Source organism: Budorcas taxicolor, chromosome 20 (genome assembly GCF_023091745.1).
Source record: "Budorcas taxicolor isolate Tak-1 chromosome 20, Takin1.1, whole genome shotgun sequence".
In the NCBI taxonomy this organism is placed as follows: domain Eukaryota; kingdom Metazoa; phylum Chordata; class Mammalia; order Artiodactyla; family Bovidae; genus Budorcas; species Budorcas taxicolor.
This window is the reverse complement of record NC_068929.1, coordinates 74,543,443-74,560,359: the sequence shown is the minus strand read 5'-3', so window position 1 is coordinate 74,560,359 and position 16,917 is coordinate 74,543,443. Positions and strand designations below refer to the sequence as shown.

General features: G+C 57.1%; 1 protein-coding gene across 1 annotated transcript in view; it reads right to left on the bottom strand.

Annotated features, from left to right (window-relative positions):
- Window positions 1-16,917, bottom strand: part of SLC9A3 (solute carrier family 9 member A3) — a 35,418-nt gene that overhangs the window by 4,700 nt on the left and 13,801 nt on the right. Inside the window, exons 2-7 of the mRNA XM_052659227.1 lie at window positions 7,544-7,846; window positions 5,689-5,849; window positions 4,249-4,327; window positions 3,475-3,652; window positions 2,766-2,986; window positions 242-444 (exon numbers count right to left, since the gene is read on the bottom strand). Of these exons, the coding sequence (XP_052515187.1) occupies window positions 242-444; window positions 2,766-2,986; window positions 3,475-3,652; window positions 4,249-4,327; window positions 5,689-5,849; window positions 7,544-7,846 (1,145 nt within the window). The remainder of the gene's footprint in view (window positions 1-241; window positions 445-2,765; window positions 2,987-3,474; window positions 3,653-4,248; window positions 4,328-5,688; window positions 5,850-7,543; window positions 7,847-16,917) is intronic.

The following is a 16,917-nucleotide window of genomic DNA, read 5'->3' as shown; positions in this document are numbered from 1 at the left end:
CCTGGCCAGCTCCTTAGAGTAGCCAAGAGCCAGGCAAAGCGGGGCCTTTTCCTTTCTGGTCAATGAAACATTAACTGGGGCTTTGTTAACCAGCAACAGCCAAGGAAGGAGGTTTCTAGGCCAAATCGCGCTGCACCCTGTGGGGCCACATGAAAACCTACAAAACTGCACCTAGTTACTAAAATTATCAACCCAGTTAGGCCTGGCACCTGGGAGGATGAGGCCCCTCCACCACCCGTACCTGGAAGATGACGGTGAAGAAGATGACGATGATGGTGGTGCTGACAAACAGGTTCTTCTCTTTGACCTTGTTCTCGTCCAGGAGGACCACCAAGGCGTAAGCCACAGCTCCTCGAAGGCCGCCGTAGGACATGACCACCTGGTCTATGATCTCCAGCTGCACCATCCGGTACCGATTCAGAATCCAGGTCTGCAGGACGACCCCTGTGGGGTGCGCATGCACTCAGCACTTGGGGGAGATGCAGCCCCTCTGTCCTTGCCAGCACCCCCTGCAGCCGCAGTGGGGGAGGAGTCACACTGGGAAGCTGCCTCCTCCCACGAGCAAGCAAGCGAGCAAGAGGCACCACTGTAGCCCCGCCTGCAGGTCCCTCGACTTCTTTGGAGCTCTCTGGGCCCCGCCTGCCTCTGCACCCCCAAGCTGTGCTCCAGCCGCTCTGGAAATTCCTAGGTCTCAGTATGACCACATATGTGACTGCCCAGCAGCTCCAGGACAAGAGGCCACCCAACCACAGGGCCTCTGTTTTCCTGAGCCCTCAGTCCAGCGACTGCAGGCAGAGCAGGTGGGGGTCACCCGACTGCCTTCTCCCCTCCCCAGCCCTGGGTTAGCACTGCACACCAGGGACCAGTGACCAGGGCTGAGTGGGGCCACAGCGGCTCCTGCTTCTCACGTGCCATGGTGACTGAGATGTCACCCAAGTGACCACATCCAGAGTAAGTCGGTGGGAAGCCACATGGGTTCCCCTGGCTTCTGGAACCTTCCACTTGTACCTCAAGGTGGTCTTATTTCAGTGATGAGGCTATAAGACTGAGAAGGCCTGTCCCTTCACTGAGGGTGACTAATGTCCTGGCCAGCCTTAGGTTCCCCAAGGTCTCTTGAGTCTGTCATTCACTGTGCTGCGGGGCTGGGGGCTGGGAGCCAATGTGTGTTGCTGGTTCTGCAGACTCCCCATGGCCAATCCCTGCTGTTGGCTGACTATGTCCCCTCACCCCTCTGTCTCCCTCAATCATCCTCTCAGCCCCCCTCATCGCTATCACCCTCCATCGTCCCATCATCCCCATCACCCTCCATCATCCCCCAACCCATCACCCTCTCATCCCCCCATCACCCTCCATCACCCTCCATCATCCTCATCATCCTCCATCATCCCCATCACCCTCCATCATCCCCATCATCCTCCATCATCCCCATCACCCTCCATCATCCCCATCATCCTCCATCATCCCCATCACCCTCCCATCACCCTCCATCATCCCCATCATCCTCCATCATCCCCATCACCCTCCATCATCCTCTCATCCCCCCATCCTATCACCCTCCATCATCCCCCATCCCATCACCCTCTTATCCCCCCACCCATCCATCACCCTCCATCATTCCATCACCCCCCATCATCCTCCCATCACCCTCCATCATCCCCCATCACCCTCCATCATCCTCCAATCACCCTCCATCATCCCCATCACCCTCCATCATCCCCCATCCCATCACCCTCCATCATCCCATCACCCTCCATCATCCCATCAGCCTCCATCATCCCCATCATCCTCCATCATCCCATCACCCTCCATCATCCCCATCACCCTCCATCATCCCATCACCCTCCATCAGCCTCCATCATCCCTACACCCTCCCTCATCCCCCATCCATCACCCTCCATCATCCCATCACCCTGCATCATCCCATCACCCTCCATCATCCCATCACCCTCCATCAGCCTCCATCATCCATCACCTTCCATCATCCCCCCATCCATCACCCTCCATCATCCCCCATCCCATCACCCTCTCATCCCCCATCCCATCACCCTCTCATCCCCCATCCATCACCCTCCATCATCCCCCATCCATCACCCTCCATCATCCCCATCAGCCTCCATCATCCCATCACCCTCCATCATCCTCCAATCACCCTCCATCATCCCCATCACCCTCCATCATCCCCCATCCCATCACCCTCCATCATCCCATCACCCTCCATCATCCCATCACCCTCCATCATCCCCCATCCATCACCCTCCATCATCCCCCATCCATCACCCTCCATCATCCCCATCAGCCTCCATCATCCCATCACCCTCCATCATCCTCCAATCACCCTCCATCATCCCCATCACCCTCCATCATCCCCCATCCCATCACCCTCCATCATCCCATCACCCTCCATCATCCCATCACCCTCCATCATCCCCCATCCATCACCCTCCATCATCCCCCATCCCATCACCCTCTCATCCCCCATCCATCACCCTCCATCATCCCCCATCCATCACCCTCCATCATCCCCATCAGCCTCCATCATCCCATCACCCTCCCTCATCCCCCATCCATCACCCTCCATCATCCCATCACCCTCCATCATCCCATCACCCTCTCATCCCCTCATCCCATCATCCCGCCATCATCCCCTCATCGTCCTCACCACCCCCATCACTCTCCTTCATCCCCTCATCTGCCCATCATCCTCATAATCCCCCCATCATTCCCCATTGTCCTTCCGTCACCCCCCATACTCCGCACACCCTCACCTATGGCCCTGTACACAGAGATGAAAAGCAGCGTCAGGAGCACGAAGGCTGTGTTCCACTTCCAGATGAGAGGGTCCACGGCTGAGATGCCCAGGAACATAAAGATGATGGTCTCGGCCCCACTGGCCAGCATCTTCATGGTGTAACGCACTGTGGTGGCTGACTGCTCTGAGATGTTGGCCTTCACGTACTTCTGACAGCAGATGCCACAGAAGGTGATACTGCACATGGGACAGCCCGCCATGAGCGTTCAAGCCAGGGCTCAGCTCCCACCAGACCCCGTGGGGCTCAAGCCCATCTCCCAGAAGGCAGCACTTTGGGGCCCCTGCATCCTGGGCAAGCATCCCCCGCTACTCATCAGCACTCCTCTTTGTGAGTACAGGGCTCCTCCTAGGGGCTTGGTGCCCTGGTCTGGCTACCTTGACACTGTCTGTGGGCCTCTGGGGGCCTGGGTCCCACACTGGAGGGGAGGGGGGCAGCTCTGCGGGTCAGAGCCCTGGGAAAGGCTGCGTGGGGGCAGAGCAGGTGCTGCAGCCCCTGGAGAGCTCTATGAAGACGCCAACTCCTTAATTAAAAGACTAAATAGACCAAATTCTTCTCCCCCATAGCGAGTTCCCGCCCCGCCCAGGGAAGTGGCCAGGCCTCCCCAGGGCAGGTCCGCCGGGTGTGCGGGGGCTGGTGGGTGGCCGACCAGTGAGGAGGGACTCACGCCAGGATGGCCGACAGGGACAGCATCTCAGACGTGAGGTAGGACAGGTAGGAGAGCACAAACACGAAGCCAGGCTCGATGATGCGCACGTGCTTGGTGAAGCGTGTCACCAGGGAGAGCAAGAAGGCGAACACGATGCCCACCAGCGTGCCCCCCAGGCTCACCACGAAGAAGGACACTGCAAGGACAAGGAGTGCCGCTGGCCTCTGAGGGGCCCTCTGTGGCCGCGGCGTGGGCGAGCTGGCCTGACTGACTGACTGTTCCCCATTGAGGTCCCGGGTGACCCCAGAGGCACCAGCAGCTCAGCAAACAAGAGGCTGATTCTCTCAGCAGACAGAGGCTCTGGCTCCACGGGGAGAGGAGAGCACTGCACCAAAGGAGGCCCGGCTACCCCACTGCGGGGGCAGCACTGAGACCAGCAGCATTGGTGGGGGGTTGACAGCAATGACCAGGCTCTGGGCTCCCAGGAATGCCAACTGTAACTGTCCCTGCCCAGAGGGATTCCCAGGACCCCAGATACAGGATCCACGTCCTCCCGTCGGTCTGTGGGGGCAATGATCCTCGCCACCCAGGGTGGCTGGGGCCTGGGAAACCAGATTAGTGTAACCTGCCAGGGAGGGCGGGGGCCTGTCACCAAGACTTTGAAATGGAAGCATGTTTCCCTGCACAGGCTGTGGGTTCCAGCCTGGCACAGATGCTGCCCCACGGGGTCCATGTTCCGGAGAAGACACTGGCCCTGGCTCCCCACTGGAACACAACTGGCAAGCCACACACCTATTCCTTTCACGCAATCCACGCCGGTCACCTTGTCACCACCCAAAGTCACAAAAGATTCAAACACGTTGTACAGGACCTGCGGGGACACAGACAGACAGGACCCTGTCAGCCTGCGGTCAGCACTGACTCCTCCCCGTCTCGGCCCCCCAGGCCTGGTGAAACTTGGGCCAAGTGAGGAGACCATGGCAGCAATCTGAAGGGAAACTGAAAACCGCCAGGGCAAACTCATCTGGAGCAGTAGTGTGGGGTCTGGGGTGGGAGGACAGTCTGGAAGGAACAAGAACCCTCAGAGAAAACCTGGCCTTCCCCGCCCTCAGTGAAGCAGGGCGGCCACAAAGCCAGCCTGCTGTGATGATCTTTAGTTTGCTTCCCAAGACACAACCAGAGTTTCATTTGCTGCGACTTTGCCGTTATGCGGCCCCCGTCAGTGGGGACGCACCCCTGGCATCTTTGCCTGTTGACATTCAAACCTCATCCTGCTATGAAGTGAAGTCTGACTCTTTGCGATCCCATGGACTGTAGCCTACCAGGCTCCTCCCTCCATGGGATTCTCCAGGCAAGAGTACTGGAGTGGGTTACCATTTCCTTCTCCACATCCTGCTATGACGTGGTGATAAATGCCTAACACCTTATCCAAGGCTGCAGGGCTGTGTGTGTGGGAGGTGCCCGCTGTGCTCTGAGCGAAGCTCCTGAAGGATGTGCTGGCTCCACGTCCAGGGGAGGGGCCTGGGGGCCACCCAGGTCGGGGGGGGGGGGGGGCTGTGGGGCCCTTGGGAATAAGTGTTTCTGTGTCTCCAGGTCTGTGCTTTCCAGGGGGGAGAAGGCCCTCATGGGGCAGATCGCAAAGCTGTGTTTATGGAAGGAAATTTGGTGGTGTTGCTGCATGGGGACTGCGTCGGAGGGATGGCACAGCTGTGAAGGTTGGGGGAGCAGGGCACAGCGCCCTGCTTCTCCCGCCGCCTCCTTCGTAAGGAAGACAAGCCTCACAGGAGCCAGGGAGGAGCTTCCTGGCTTGGGCAGAAGTTCACGCGTTTACAGGACATGGAGGGGCAAAGAGAAGACTGGACGCCCACTACGTCTGCGAAACTGCAGGGCTGAGGAGACCCCAGGCAGGTGCTCAGCCACACTGCTGACCAGCCCTCTGTGCTGCCCCTGGGACCTCGCTGCTCCAGAGCCCATGGCCGGTGTGGGGAGGATGGCCTCTGATATCCAAACGGGCCGCCCTTTTCTCTGGGCTACCCAGAGCCGATGTGGACCGCCAGCCCTCAGGCCGTGGGCACACTGGGCCTGGCTGAGTTCCCCTCCTCAATCCCCACAACACCGTGATCACCCACAACTCCACAGTCAAGGGCAGACACCAGGCCTGCAGCCGAAGCTGGGATGCCAGCAGTGAGACCCTGGAACAGGACCAGGAGGTGCATCCTGCTGGGCACTCACCACGGTGACAGCATCGTTGAGCAGGGACTCCCCGAAGACGATGATGAACAGCACCTCGTTGACGTGCACCTCCTCAAACACAGCCAGCACGGCCACCGGGTCCACGGCGGCAATCAGGCTGCCGAACAGGAGGAAGTCCAGTAGCCCGATGTTCAGGTCTCCTGGAAGACCAGTGGGCCGTCAGGGGGAGCCCTCCTCCCTGGAGGGCCAGTCCTCCCCGCGCCGGCCATGCCAGGAAGGTCCCAGGGACAGGACTGTGGCTGCTGGACTGTGTGTTCCGGGACCCTCCCCAACTTTGGCCTTGCCCACCCGCGGGGCCTCTTGATGGCCCGGGGTTTCTGGGTGCTGGGCTGCTGTGCCCAGATGTCCCCAGGACGTCTGCTGCCTGGCCCACCTGTGGCCACCCAGGCTGACCCTTCCTTGGCGGTGTCCCCCAGCCTTGGGGCAGACCTCAGAGCCAGGAGCGGGCTGACAGCAGAGACCAATCCCTGTCCGCCGGCTGCAGGGCCGGGCTCTGGGTGTCCCCTGGGCACTGCCCTGCTCCATGACCTTGGCTGACACCCAGCCATGACCACTCCATCCCAAGGACGGAGCACAGGCCTCAGACGGCCATGGCCCCTCAGGGAGCCAAACCCCAGAACGTTCCCTTGGGCCTGGGGGCCAGAAGTGGCCTTAGACTGTCCCAACTACCTGAGGGCACCACCAGGGATGGCAGTCTAATGTCACCTGCGTGGGCCCTGTGGCCCGGGCGTTGGGGAGAACTGGCCGGGTGTGTTTGGCACCACGCCAGCCTCAGGGGGCTTCCAGGGCTGGGCTTGGGGATGGTGCCGGATGGCTGTGGGGGCTTGAGGAAGCCCGCACTGTCCAGGGGTGAGGACAGGGTCCTAGGTGACTCCTGCAGATGGGGTGCCTTAGCCCTCAGTGTGTTTCTCAATGTGTCTTCTTTGTCACTGTGATTTCAAGGGAGGTCGTGAGCCCCACTGGGGGGGCTGGGGGTGCTTGCTCTTCTGTCAGAGGGCCTGTCCCTTGTCTGGTTCTGCTGGTGGAAGTGTTTGAAGCCGAAGCTGAGCTGAGACTGCTGCCCAGGGAGGTGCTAGCAGCCCCACCTCCCTCGTCGCCCCCAACACCGGGAGCTCAGCCTGTGGAGCACAGAGGCACGGGGAAAGCAGGCTGAGTTCAAGGCCATGCCATCCGGCACGTATGCACGGCCTCGGTGAGCAGGGCCCCACCTGCTCGCTTCCCCGGGTGGATAATGACCGACTCCCAGGTGGGTGGGGTGCACCTCAGAGGTACGCCAGGGCTGAGGTTAGTAACCAACTGGCAGGAAACACGGGCAGGGGAAGAGCCTCAGACACAGATCCCACGTGATGGAGGAGAGGCTTGCCCGCCTTCTCCCTGCTGGATTGAGTAGAAACGACACCCAACCTTCTGTGCAGGGGCAGGTTTATTTGGGCTCCACGGGTGTGGGGCTCAGGTGTTGCCCTGTGCCAGAGGCCGCCGCCTCCTTCCCTGGGGTCTGAGGTTGGACCCGACCTCCCTGCCAAGGGGGAGGGACAGCAGCCGGCTCGTTCCCGACACCCCACCCACCAGCCAACCTGGTCGGACCAGACTTCATTCCCAAGCAGGACACATGCCTCAGCCTGAGGATGGGCGTGGACTGGCTGTTGATGAATTAAAACCCAGGAGGGTTAAGTGGCCACTGGTGACATCTCTGGATGACCCCTACACTCACTCTCCTTTTAAGCCTGTGTTTTTGGCTTGTGCTTTCTTAGATGCAGCTTCTGGGAGCCTACCCTAGGACCCCCGGGACCCTCCAGGAGCCCCCCAGCCCCGCCAGGTGGTGGTGCCCACTCACCCATCAGGCCACTGAGGAAGACGCCGTAGAGCGACAGCCCGGTGGTGGCCGCATTCCACACAGTGCCGATGACCGCGTACAGCAGGATGGTGCCCAGGTTGCCAAAGAAGAGCCGGTTGGGCATGAAGTAGCCAGCGTCCAGCACGATAGGCGGCAACAGGTAGAAGAAGAACACCGTGGGTGTGAGTGAGAAGGAGGCGATGTGGTCGGCCGCCAGGACGATGCCGCCCAGCACCAGGCCCAGCACGATGAGCAGGGCACTCTCAGGGACCACACTGGTGACCTTGTGGGACAGGTGGAAGCCTGCGGGGGGAGCGGAAGTCAGAGGGCCAGCCTGGCTCCACAAAGAGAACTTGAGCTCGGGAAACAAGGCCCCCGACCTGGGGCTGTGGCCACCTCCCTCCCGCCCCTACTCGTGCAGCTGAGAGGCCCTACCAGTCCACCCGGCCCTGGGACACCCTCCTCAGAGGTCTCCTGCCTCCTGCTCAGAAAATGGCCCCCTTCTGCAGGGAGTCCCCATGGTAGAGTCAGGCTGGAGGGGCTGCATGGCTGCTTTGACAGAGGCCAGGTAAGCAGAGCCCCCACGCCCCAGGCCCCACGGACCCCCTCTGACCTCACCCCTCATGCTGTATCTGGTGCCCTGGACCCCCACCCTGCCTGAAGCCCCACTGTATCTACATGGGAGTGCCCCCATGCAGGACGTCCCCCCTGCCCTCCAGGAAAACAGCCTATAAGGCCAGGCGTCCCAGGGCGCCCCAGCCGCAATCACCCCCACCACAACAGTCGTGTGCTTGAGGACAGCACCAACAGTCCGTCCCCTAGGCCCCCTCACCCCTAGCCCTGCCAGGACCTCAAGGGAGGTCCCACTATTGGGGCCACTTCTCCTTTGTTTTAAGACTCCAAGGAAAAGGTGGTAAGAATCCTGTGTTAAGTCTGATTTCAAAATAATTGGAATATTGACAGAAGAGATGGGTGTTTGAGATAGTTCTCTTTTTCACTCATGCTCAGATCATAAACTCCTTCAAAATTCGACTTTAATTGAAAAAAGAAGGGAAAACCACTAGACTATTCAGGTATGACCTAAATCAAATCCCTTACAGTTATATAGTGGAAGCAAGAAGTAGATTCAAGTGATTGGATCTGATAGACAGAGTGCATGAAGAACTATGGATGGAGGTTTGTAACATTATACAAGAGACAGTGATCAAAACCATCCCCAAGAAAAAGAAATGCAAAAAGGCAAAATGGTTATGTGAGGAGGTCTTACAAATATCTCAGAAAAGAAGAGAAGTGAAAGGCAAGGAGAAAAGGAAAGATATACCCATTTGAATGCAGAGTTCCAAAGAATAGCAAGGAAAGATAAGAAAGCCTTCCTCAGTGATCAATGCAAAGAAATAGAGGAAAACAATAGAATGTGAAAGACTAGAGATCTTGTCAAGAAAATTAGAGATACCAAGGGAACATTTCATGCAAAGATGGGCACAATAAAGGATAGAAATTGTATGGACCAAACAGATGTAAAAGATATTAAGAAGAGGTGGCAAAAATACACATAACTGTACAAAAAAGATCTTAATGACCTAGATAACCACAATGGTGTGATCACTCACCTAGAGCCAGACATCCTGGAATGTGAAGTCAAGTGGGCCTTAAGAAGCATCACTATAAACAAAGCTCGTGGAGGTAATGGAATTCCAGTTGAGCTATTTCAAATCCTAAAAGATGATGCTGTGAAAGTGCTGCACTCAATATGCCGGCAAACTTGGAAAACTCAGCAGTGGCCACAGCACTGGAAAGTCAATTTTCATTCCAATCCCAAAGAAAGGCAATGCCAAAGAATGCTCAAACTACCGCACAATTGCACTCATTTCACATGCTGTCAAAGTAACACTCAAAATTCTCCAAGCTAGGCTTCAACAGCATATGAACAGAAAACTTCCAGATGTACAAGCTGGATTTAGAAAAGGCAGAGGAACCAGAGATCAAATTGTCAACATCCATCATAGAAAAAGCAAGAGAATTCCAGAAACCATCTACTTCTGCTTCATTGATTATACCAGAGGCTTTGATTGTGTGGCTCACAACAAACTGTTGTGGATCCCAACAAACAAAAATTCTTAAAGAGATGGGAATACCAGACCACCTTACCTACCTCTTGCAAAACCTGTATATACATCAAGAAGCAACAGTTAGAACCTGCCACATGGAACAACAGACTGATTCAAAATTGAGAAAGGAGTACATGGAGGCTGCATATTGTCACCCTGCTTATTTAAAGTATATGCATTTTACATCATTCAAAATGCTAGGCTAGATGAATCACAAGCTGGAATCAAGATTGCCAGGAGAAATCAATCACCTCAGAAATGCAGATGACACCACCCTCATGGAAGAAAGCAAAGAATAACTAGAGAGCCTCTTGATGAGGGTGAAAGAGGAGAGTGAAAAAGCTGGCTTAAAACTCAACATTCAAAAAACTAAATCATGGCATCTGGTCCCATCACTTCATGGCAAATAGATGGGGAAACAGTGGAAACAGGGACAGACTTTATTTTCTTGGGCTCCAAAATTACTGAAGTTGGTGACTGCAACTATGAAATTAAAGAATGCTTGCTCCTTGGAAGGAAAGCTATGACAAACCTAGGGAGTGTGTGAAAACGCAGAGATCACTTTGCCTACAATGGTCCATCTAGTCAAAGCTGTGGTTTTTCCTGAGGTCATGTATGGATGTGAGAGTTGGACCATAAAGAAGGCTGAGTGCCAAAGAACTAATGCTTTTGAACTTTGGTGTTGGAGAAGACTCTTGAGAGTCCCTTGGACAGCAAGGAGATTAAACCAGTCAATCCTAAAGGAAATCAAGCCTGGATATTCATTGGAAGGACTGATGCTGAAGCTAAAACTCCAATACTTTGGCCACCTTATGAGAAGAGCTGACTCATTGGAAAAGACCCTGATGCTGGGAAAGATTGAAGGCAGGAGGAGAAGGGAACGACAGAGGCGGAGATGGTTGCTTGGCATCACTGACCAGTGGACATGAGCTTGAGTAAACTCCAGGAGGTGGTAATGGACAGGGAAGCCTGGTGTGCTAAGTCCATGAGGTGGCAAAGAGTTGGACATGACTGTGTGACTAGAAAACAAAGTTCTGTTTATTAAGAAGTCTTCTTTTGTACTCTAAGGATGGTCTCCTGAGGTGCGAGGACCCAGGAGCGGCGGGGTCAGGGAGGAGGCAGAGCACAGGACGTGGCCCGTGAGGTCCGGCCGGTAAACTGAGCCTGGCCGGCGCGCCCTACCCCCCGGGACCTGGGTTCCGATCCCGGAGCCCCACACCCTGTCCTCGGCCTGACTCCTCACTGGCGACCTGGGACATTTGGGGGCTAGATGCTGGCTCTCAGAAGGTCTATCTCTCTTCCCCAGGACAGTCCTTTCCGGGTCTGGTTGAGGCACAGTGGGGCAGGCGTGGGCGCTGCTCTGTAGCCCAGGGAGCGTCAGGTCTCAGCCAGTGGGGCAGAGTGGGCCCTGAGGCCCTGAGGACCCACTGGGTGCCCCCCAGGAGCCCTCAGGCCTCCTGGGCTCAGGCACTGCGGCAGCAGCGGGTCATCTGGATGTCAGGACGAGGTCCCACTTCTTCCTCTGATGGTTTTCACGGGAGTCCTGTGAGGGCAGCCACCCAGGAAGCCAGCTGTGGGGTCCCGCCTTCACGGACAATCTCAGAGGCCAGGAGGCTGGCGCCTCATTGTTTCCACGGGACACAGTTCCCAGCCCACGGGGGGGCTGCCAGCTGCACGGCCCAAGGTGCCCACGTGGGAGGCTGCCTGTGAGCTCGGGGTGGGGGCCCAGAGTGGGGGCCGTGCTTCCTGGAAATCCTCCAGCCCCGCCCTGCCCATCAGCAGGAGGCCTGAGCTTGGCCTCCCTGAGGTCTGCAGGCTCTTGACCCCCTGGAGGGCCCTCCGAGCCCAGCACAGGAGGGTCCCTGACGGGGAGACAGGCAGGAGCCCAGGAGCCCAGGCCTTGCCGCACCTGCTCCCTGCATGCACGTGCCCAGCTGGCTGCCCACCGTGGACGGAGGGATGTGTGTCTTCCTTCACGGCCTGCTCCCACGCCTCAGCCTGTCCCAGAGCCCTCCCTGCAGGCCCCGGGCCCCACCTGGAGGCCAGGCTCAGTGGGCCTGGACCCGGGAGTCTGCGCTGGTCCCTCCGAGTGATGCCGTCACAGGAAGGCCTGGGCTCTCGCCTGGCCTCCCAGGGGCTCACTGAGTCCACAAATGGCAGTGTGTCCTCTCCTCTCCCTCCTGCCGCTTGGCGTCTGGGAGCTGAGTTAGAAAGTACGCCCAGAGCCAGAACCACGGTGCGCCTGAGTTCCCTGCTTGCTGGGCTGCTGTGAGGCCACGCTTCTCCCAGGCTGCACATGGCCTCCGCTCCTGCGCCTCAAAGGCCCACAACGAGCCCCGAGTAAGCTGCGTGGAGGGCCGCCCTGCCAGCCCCAGCTGCTGTTCCCAGAAACCTGTGCCAGGCTCCTAGGGGCCACATCTGGTGACCACTGGTCGGGTTCCCCTCTGAAGAGGCCAGCACTGCAGGGTCGTCAGGTCCAGGGCCAGGTGTGGCCAGTGCCAGCCGACCCCGCACACCCCCTGCCAAGACAGCAGGCTGGTTTCAGCTCAGGCTCAGAGTTTGCTCTTCAGCCAAACATCTCCCCAGAGTAGATGTTCACGGCGGGTCTCAGGTCACAGCTGTGGGGCCAGTGGGGCAGGAAGGTGCCAAGGAGCCAGGTGACCCTTAACGACGACAACAACAAAACTCTGCCCTTTGGGACTCAGAGTCCTAATCCTCTGCCACATTCCTGTATGGTTACTAGAAAACCTTAATAATTTGGACAAAGCGTGGATAAGTCACAGGCTGACCTCTGACCAAATGCTCCTGCTTGGAAGGAAGCCCTGAAAACCCACAGAAAAAGTGATCTGAACTTTTCACCTATTGAGAAAAAATACACACACATATACACACACACACACACACACGCACATAGACATGCACACACACACTACACACATACACTATACACATACATGTATACACACCACAGACACATACACACATACACCCACACACATACATGCACATAGACATGCACACACACACTACCCACGTACACTATACACATACGTGTATACACACCACAGACACACATATACACACGCACACACATACACATACGCACAGACATGCACACACACTGCACACATACACGTATACACACCACAGACACATACACACATATATACACGCACACACATACACACACACGACGTGGACAGACGGGCCTGCTATTCCCATTTCTGCGTCCGTCGGCACTGCATACGCGCCTCTGAGCAGGGCAGCGCCTGCTAAGCACTCATCCGTGTCCTGAACAGACACCTGCCTCACCTGCCCATGGTGGGGGGCACACTGGTCCCTCATCCTAGGCAGGTGGGAAAGGGCATCTCCTGGAGATTTAATCTGACTGTCTCATTGTGAGTGAGGCTGAGTGTCTGATCTCATTTGGGAGACATTTCTTCCTGTTCTGTGACCCGTGTATCGTGGTCTTTGCTACTGTGTTACTGAGTTATCAGGCTTTTCTTATCAACGGGCGGCTCTTCACGCACGTGCACGGGTGCATTTTCACTTTCAAAGGTCAGTTCAGTTTAGTTCAGTCACTCAGTCGTGTCTAACTCTTTGCGACTCCTTGGACCACAGCACGCCAGGCCTCTCTGTGCATAGCCGACTCCTGGAGCTTTCTCAGACTCATGCCCGTTGAGTGGTGATGCCCTGCAACCATCTCATCCTCTATTGTCCCCTTCTCTTCCTGCCTCCAATCCTCCCCAGCATCAGGGTCTTTTCTAGTGTATATAGTTTATTTCTAGGATCTCACTGCGTTTGCCCTTCTCCAGTCTTTACCTTCGTCACTGTGACACTCTCAGTGTGAGCTCCTGCCCTACTGTGTCTGTGATGTCAAAACCCGCAGGACCTTTCCCATTTCTCGCTGACGTTTTTCTCCGGGGTAGCCCTCAATCCCCTGCCCCCACCCCCACCCCATCACGTGGCTCTGTCCGCCCCACTGTCCCCAGGAGCGGGAGGCCGCCCTGAGGCAGGCTTGCCACCATGTGGTCCACAGGCCGTGCCTGGAGCTAGCGATCGGGGCAGGCAGTGCTGTCCCTCCCTGTGGTCTGAGGGCTCCGGCATCTGGTTGGCCCTTGGTTCCCAGTTGGTCTTTCTGGTCTTGGGGGAGGGGAAGCAACAGTCTTTGGGGTGGGTGTGGGGCTCCTGTTCTCTGTCCCTGCCTGTAGCTCCGGGTCTCTGCATGATGGGAATTCCTTGCGAGCAATCCTCCTACCCAGCAGTCAGGCTGCGGGTGGCACTCCCCTTCTCCCGTGACCACCAGACAGCAGTCTGCATGGTAATGAGCTAATTAAGCTGAAGAGTTGATTGATTTTAAACGGCAATTTGTGAGAGGCTCAGCCATTAAGCCCATAATGGGCGTTTTAGGAGCTAGTGGGCCAAGCTCCAAGCGCCCTGGGCAGGCATACCTGCTGTGGCCAGCCCAGAGATGCTGTCCACCCGCCAGGAGGGCGGCCACTCCCTGTGGGGCCGTGTCCCCGAGGGCCAGACCCTCCCTTCAGCCTCGGCCTGAGTGTGGTTAGGACAGACACTCCTGCCACAGCTTCCGTGAGATTACTGGGACGACCGGCGGCCAGAGCACCTGCTGGGCCCTCTCCTTCCAGTCTCCGAGGCCCCAGGTGGCTGGGTCTCCTGGGGAAGCCGGGAGGATGGTTGGGGAGTCACGGGATCGCCACTTGCCCCTCCCCACCGCCTCCCAACACCCTGGTTTGCAGTGGGGGGACCTGAGTGGGGCCTAGTGGCCAAGGGCCCAATCAGCCTCCTAACCTTCATCTCCTTTACTCTGAAGACAGAAGGGCCCACAAAGGAAGTCAGAGCAGTGACCTTGGCTCCTCGAGCCGCAGCACTGCGCAGTCTCCACGTCCAGCACCCCGGAGCCTGGGCCGCGGACACGGAGGGCCCTTGTCCCAGGGGAGTGCCCTGGGAAGCGAGTGTGGGGGGCAGCCTTCCCCATCAGAGCCGAGTTTGCCAGGAAGCCCACTGGCTGGGAGGACAGAGACTGCCCTAGGTTTTTCCAGGACTCAAGCACCTTGTGTGTCAAGGGCCAACACGGGGCCCGAGTGTGCATCCACTGTGGGGCCAGGGCCAGGTCGAGACCCACAGGCCGCCTCATGGGCAGGAGCTACGGGGATGGCCAGAACCACGCAGAGCACTGGGGCCCAAGGGAGACAGGATGGCTCTCTGTGCAGGACAGACCGGGGGCCTCATGGAGGCCGGTCCCCAGGAACTGTGTGAGGCTGGCCTGGGGCAGCCCGGCCTTCCACAGGGACCTCCCAGCCCACAGGTCACTGACGGCGGAGGCCTGGCGAGTTACAGCTAATTGAGCTCAGCCACGCGATGGTCACAGCACGGGACACGTGCCTCGACCTGTAATTACAACCCTCGGACTGATGTTAAAGGTCAGAGGCACCCGCGCCAGCCAGCCATTCTGGAGGGGCCCCGAGTAGGGCGGGCGCTGGGAAGTTACTGCTAACCATCTTCACGCCCCCTTGGAACGTGGCCTGAGACCTCGGGCCTGGGTTCAGGCTGTCCGAGGCCACCTCCCCCAGGATCTCACACAGATTCAGCTGAGTCCTCGCAGTGCAGAGGCACGGTAAATCCCTTGGTTTTACTTTAACGTGTACATCCAGACCTGCTTCAGAGCAGCATCCAGACCTGCTTCAGAGCAGCCAGACAGTGCAACGCTTCCAGAGAGAAGGGTGGGAGGCTTGGGGCTCTGCCTGCTCCAGGAGACAAGCGGGTCCATGTGGGACCTGGGATGTCACACACTCAGGCAAAAACACACAGACACACACACAGGACACAGAGACACACACGGAGACACACAGTCATGGTACACACAGACACACTCAGGGACACCCAGACATAGGGACACCCAGATAAACACCCAGGGACACACAGACACACTCAGGGACACCCAGACATGTACACAGGGACAGTCAGACACAAGGACACCCAGACATATACACAGGGACACCCCACACACACATGCTGTGACCCAAACCCACACAGGCCCCAGTTCTGACTCTCCAGTCCTCTCTACAGCCATGCTGTGGTCTCCCTGGGGCCCCTTCCTAGACAGACACTGGCCCAAGGACGCTCATTCTGTCTTCAGAGGCATCCACCCTGATGCCGTCCCCTACAGGGCAGGCAGCAACCACAAGGTAGTGTGACTGGTAATGTCACATATAATTATCCACACTCAGAATCAGTTCAACCGCTCAGTCGTGTCGGACTCTTTGCGACCCCATGGACTGCAGCACGCCAGGCCTCCGTGTCCATCACCAATTCCTGGAGTTTGCTCAAACTCATGTCCATTGAGCCGGTGATGCCATCCAACCATCTCATCCTTTGTCGTCCCCTTCTCCTCCTGCCCTCAATCTTTCCCAGCATCAGGGTCTTTTCAAATGAGTCAGTTCTTCGCATCAGGTAGCCAAAGTATTGGAGTTTCAGCTTCAACACCAGTCCTTCCAATGAATATTCAGGACTGATCTCCTTTAGGATTGACTGGTTGGATCCCCTTGCAGTGTAAAGGACTCTCAGGAGTCTTCTCCAGCACCATATTAAAAGTAATAAACATAAGTGTTTTCAAATGAACTCACGTGAGCAGCCTCGTCCCTGCCTACAGGTGGGTCTGCAGCCGCCAGCGCCTCTCCACACGCCACATTTCTCCCCAAGAGCCTTCTCACCCGTCTTCCACATCAGTCTGCTCTGCGAGCTCCGCATACGGAGGCACAAGTTTAAGCTCTGCTTTCACATGATGTCATGACTGGCTCCAACTTAGAGTTTGTGACAGTTACACCTCACGGCACCAGTGGAGTTGCTCCCGTTGTCCCAGCAAAGGAACCGCTGTCAAGAGTTGTCCAGCCACCTGTCCCCCGGTTAATGACCATGAGGTCTGGAATGAACACCCACAACACTGAAGAGAGCCCAAAGACAGAAACCAGAGGGACCTACACTTTGAGGAAGAGACCAGAATGAATCAATCTCCGTGTTTCCTTCTGGCTGTTTTCCAAAGGGCAGGTCTTACCGGGGGTCATGCAGAGTAGCCGACACTCAAACAGAAGCCTATAGCCTAACTGGATTGAAAAATCAGAGCTCAGGGTGACCACAGTAACTGAAAAGGGAGGAGGCAGATCCCAGCAAGGAAAGAGCTTGACAGGCCAAACCCAAGTTCTGGGTGAACTCTTGAAATATCTGGCTGACCCTTGAATCACACACAAG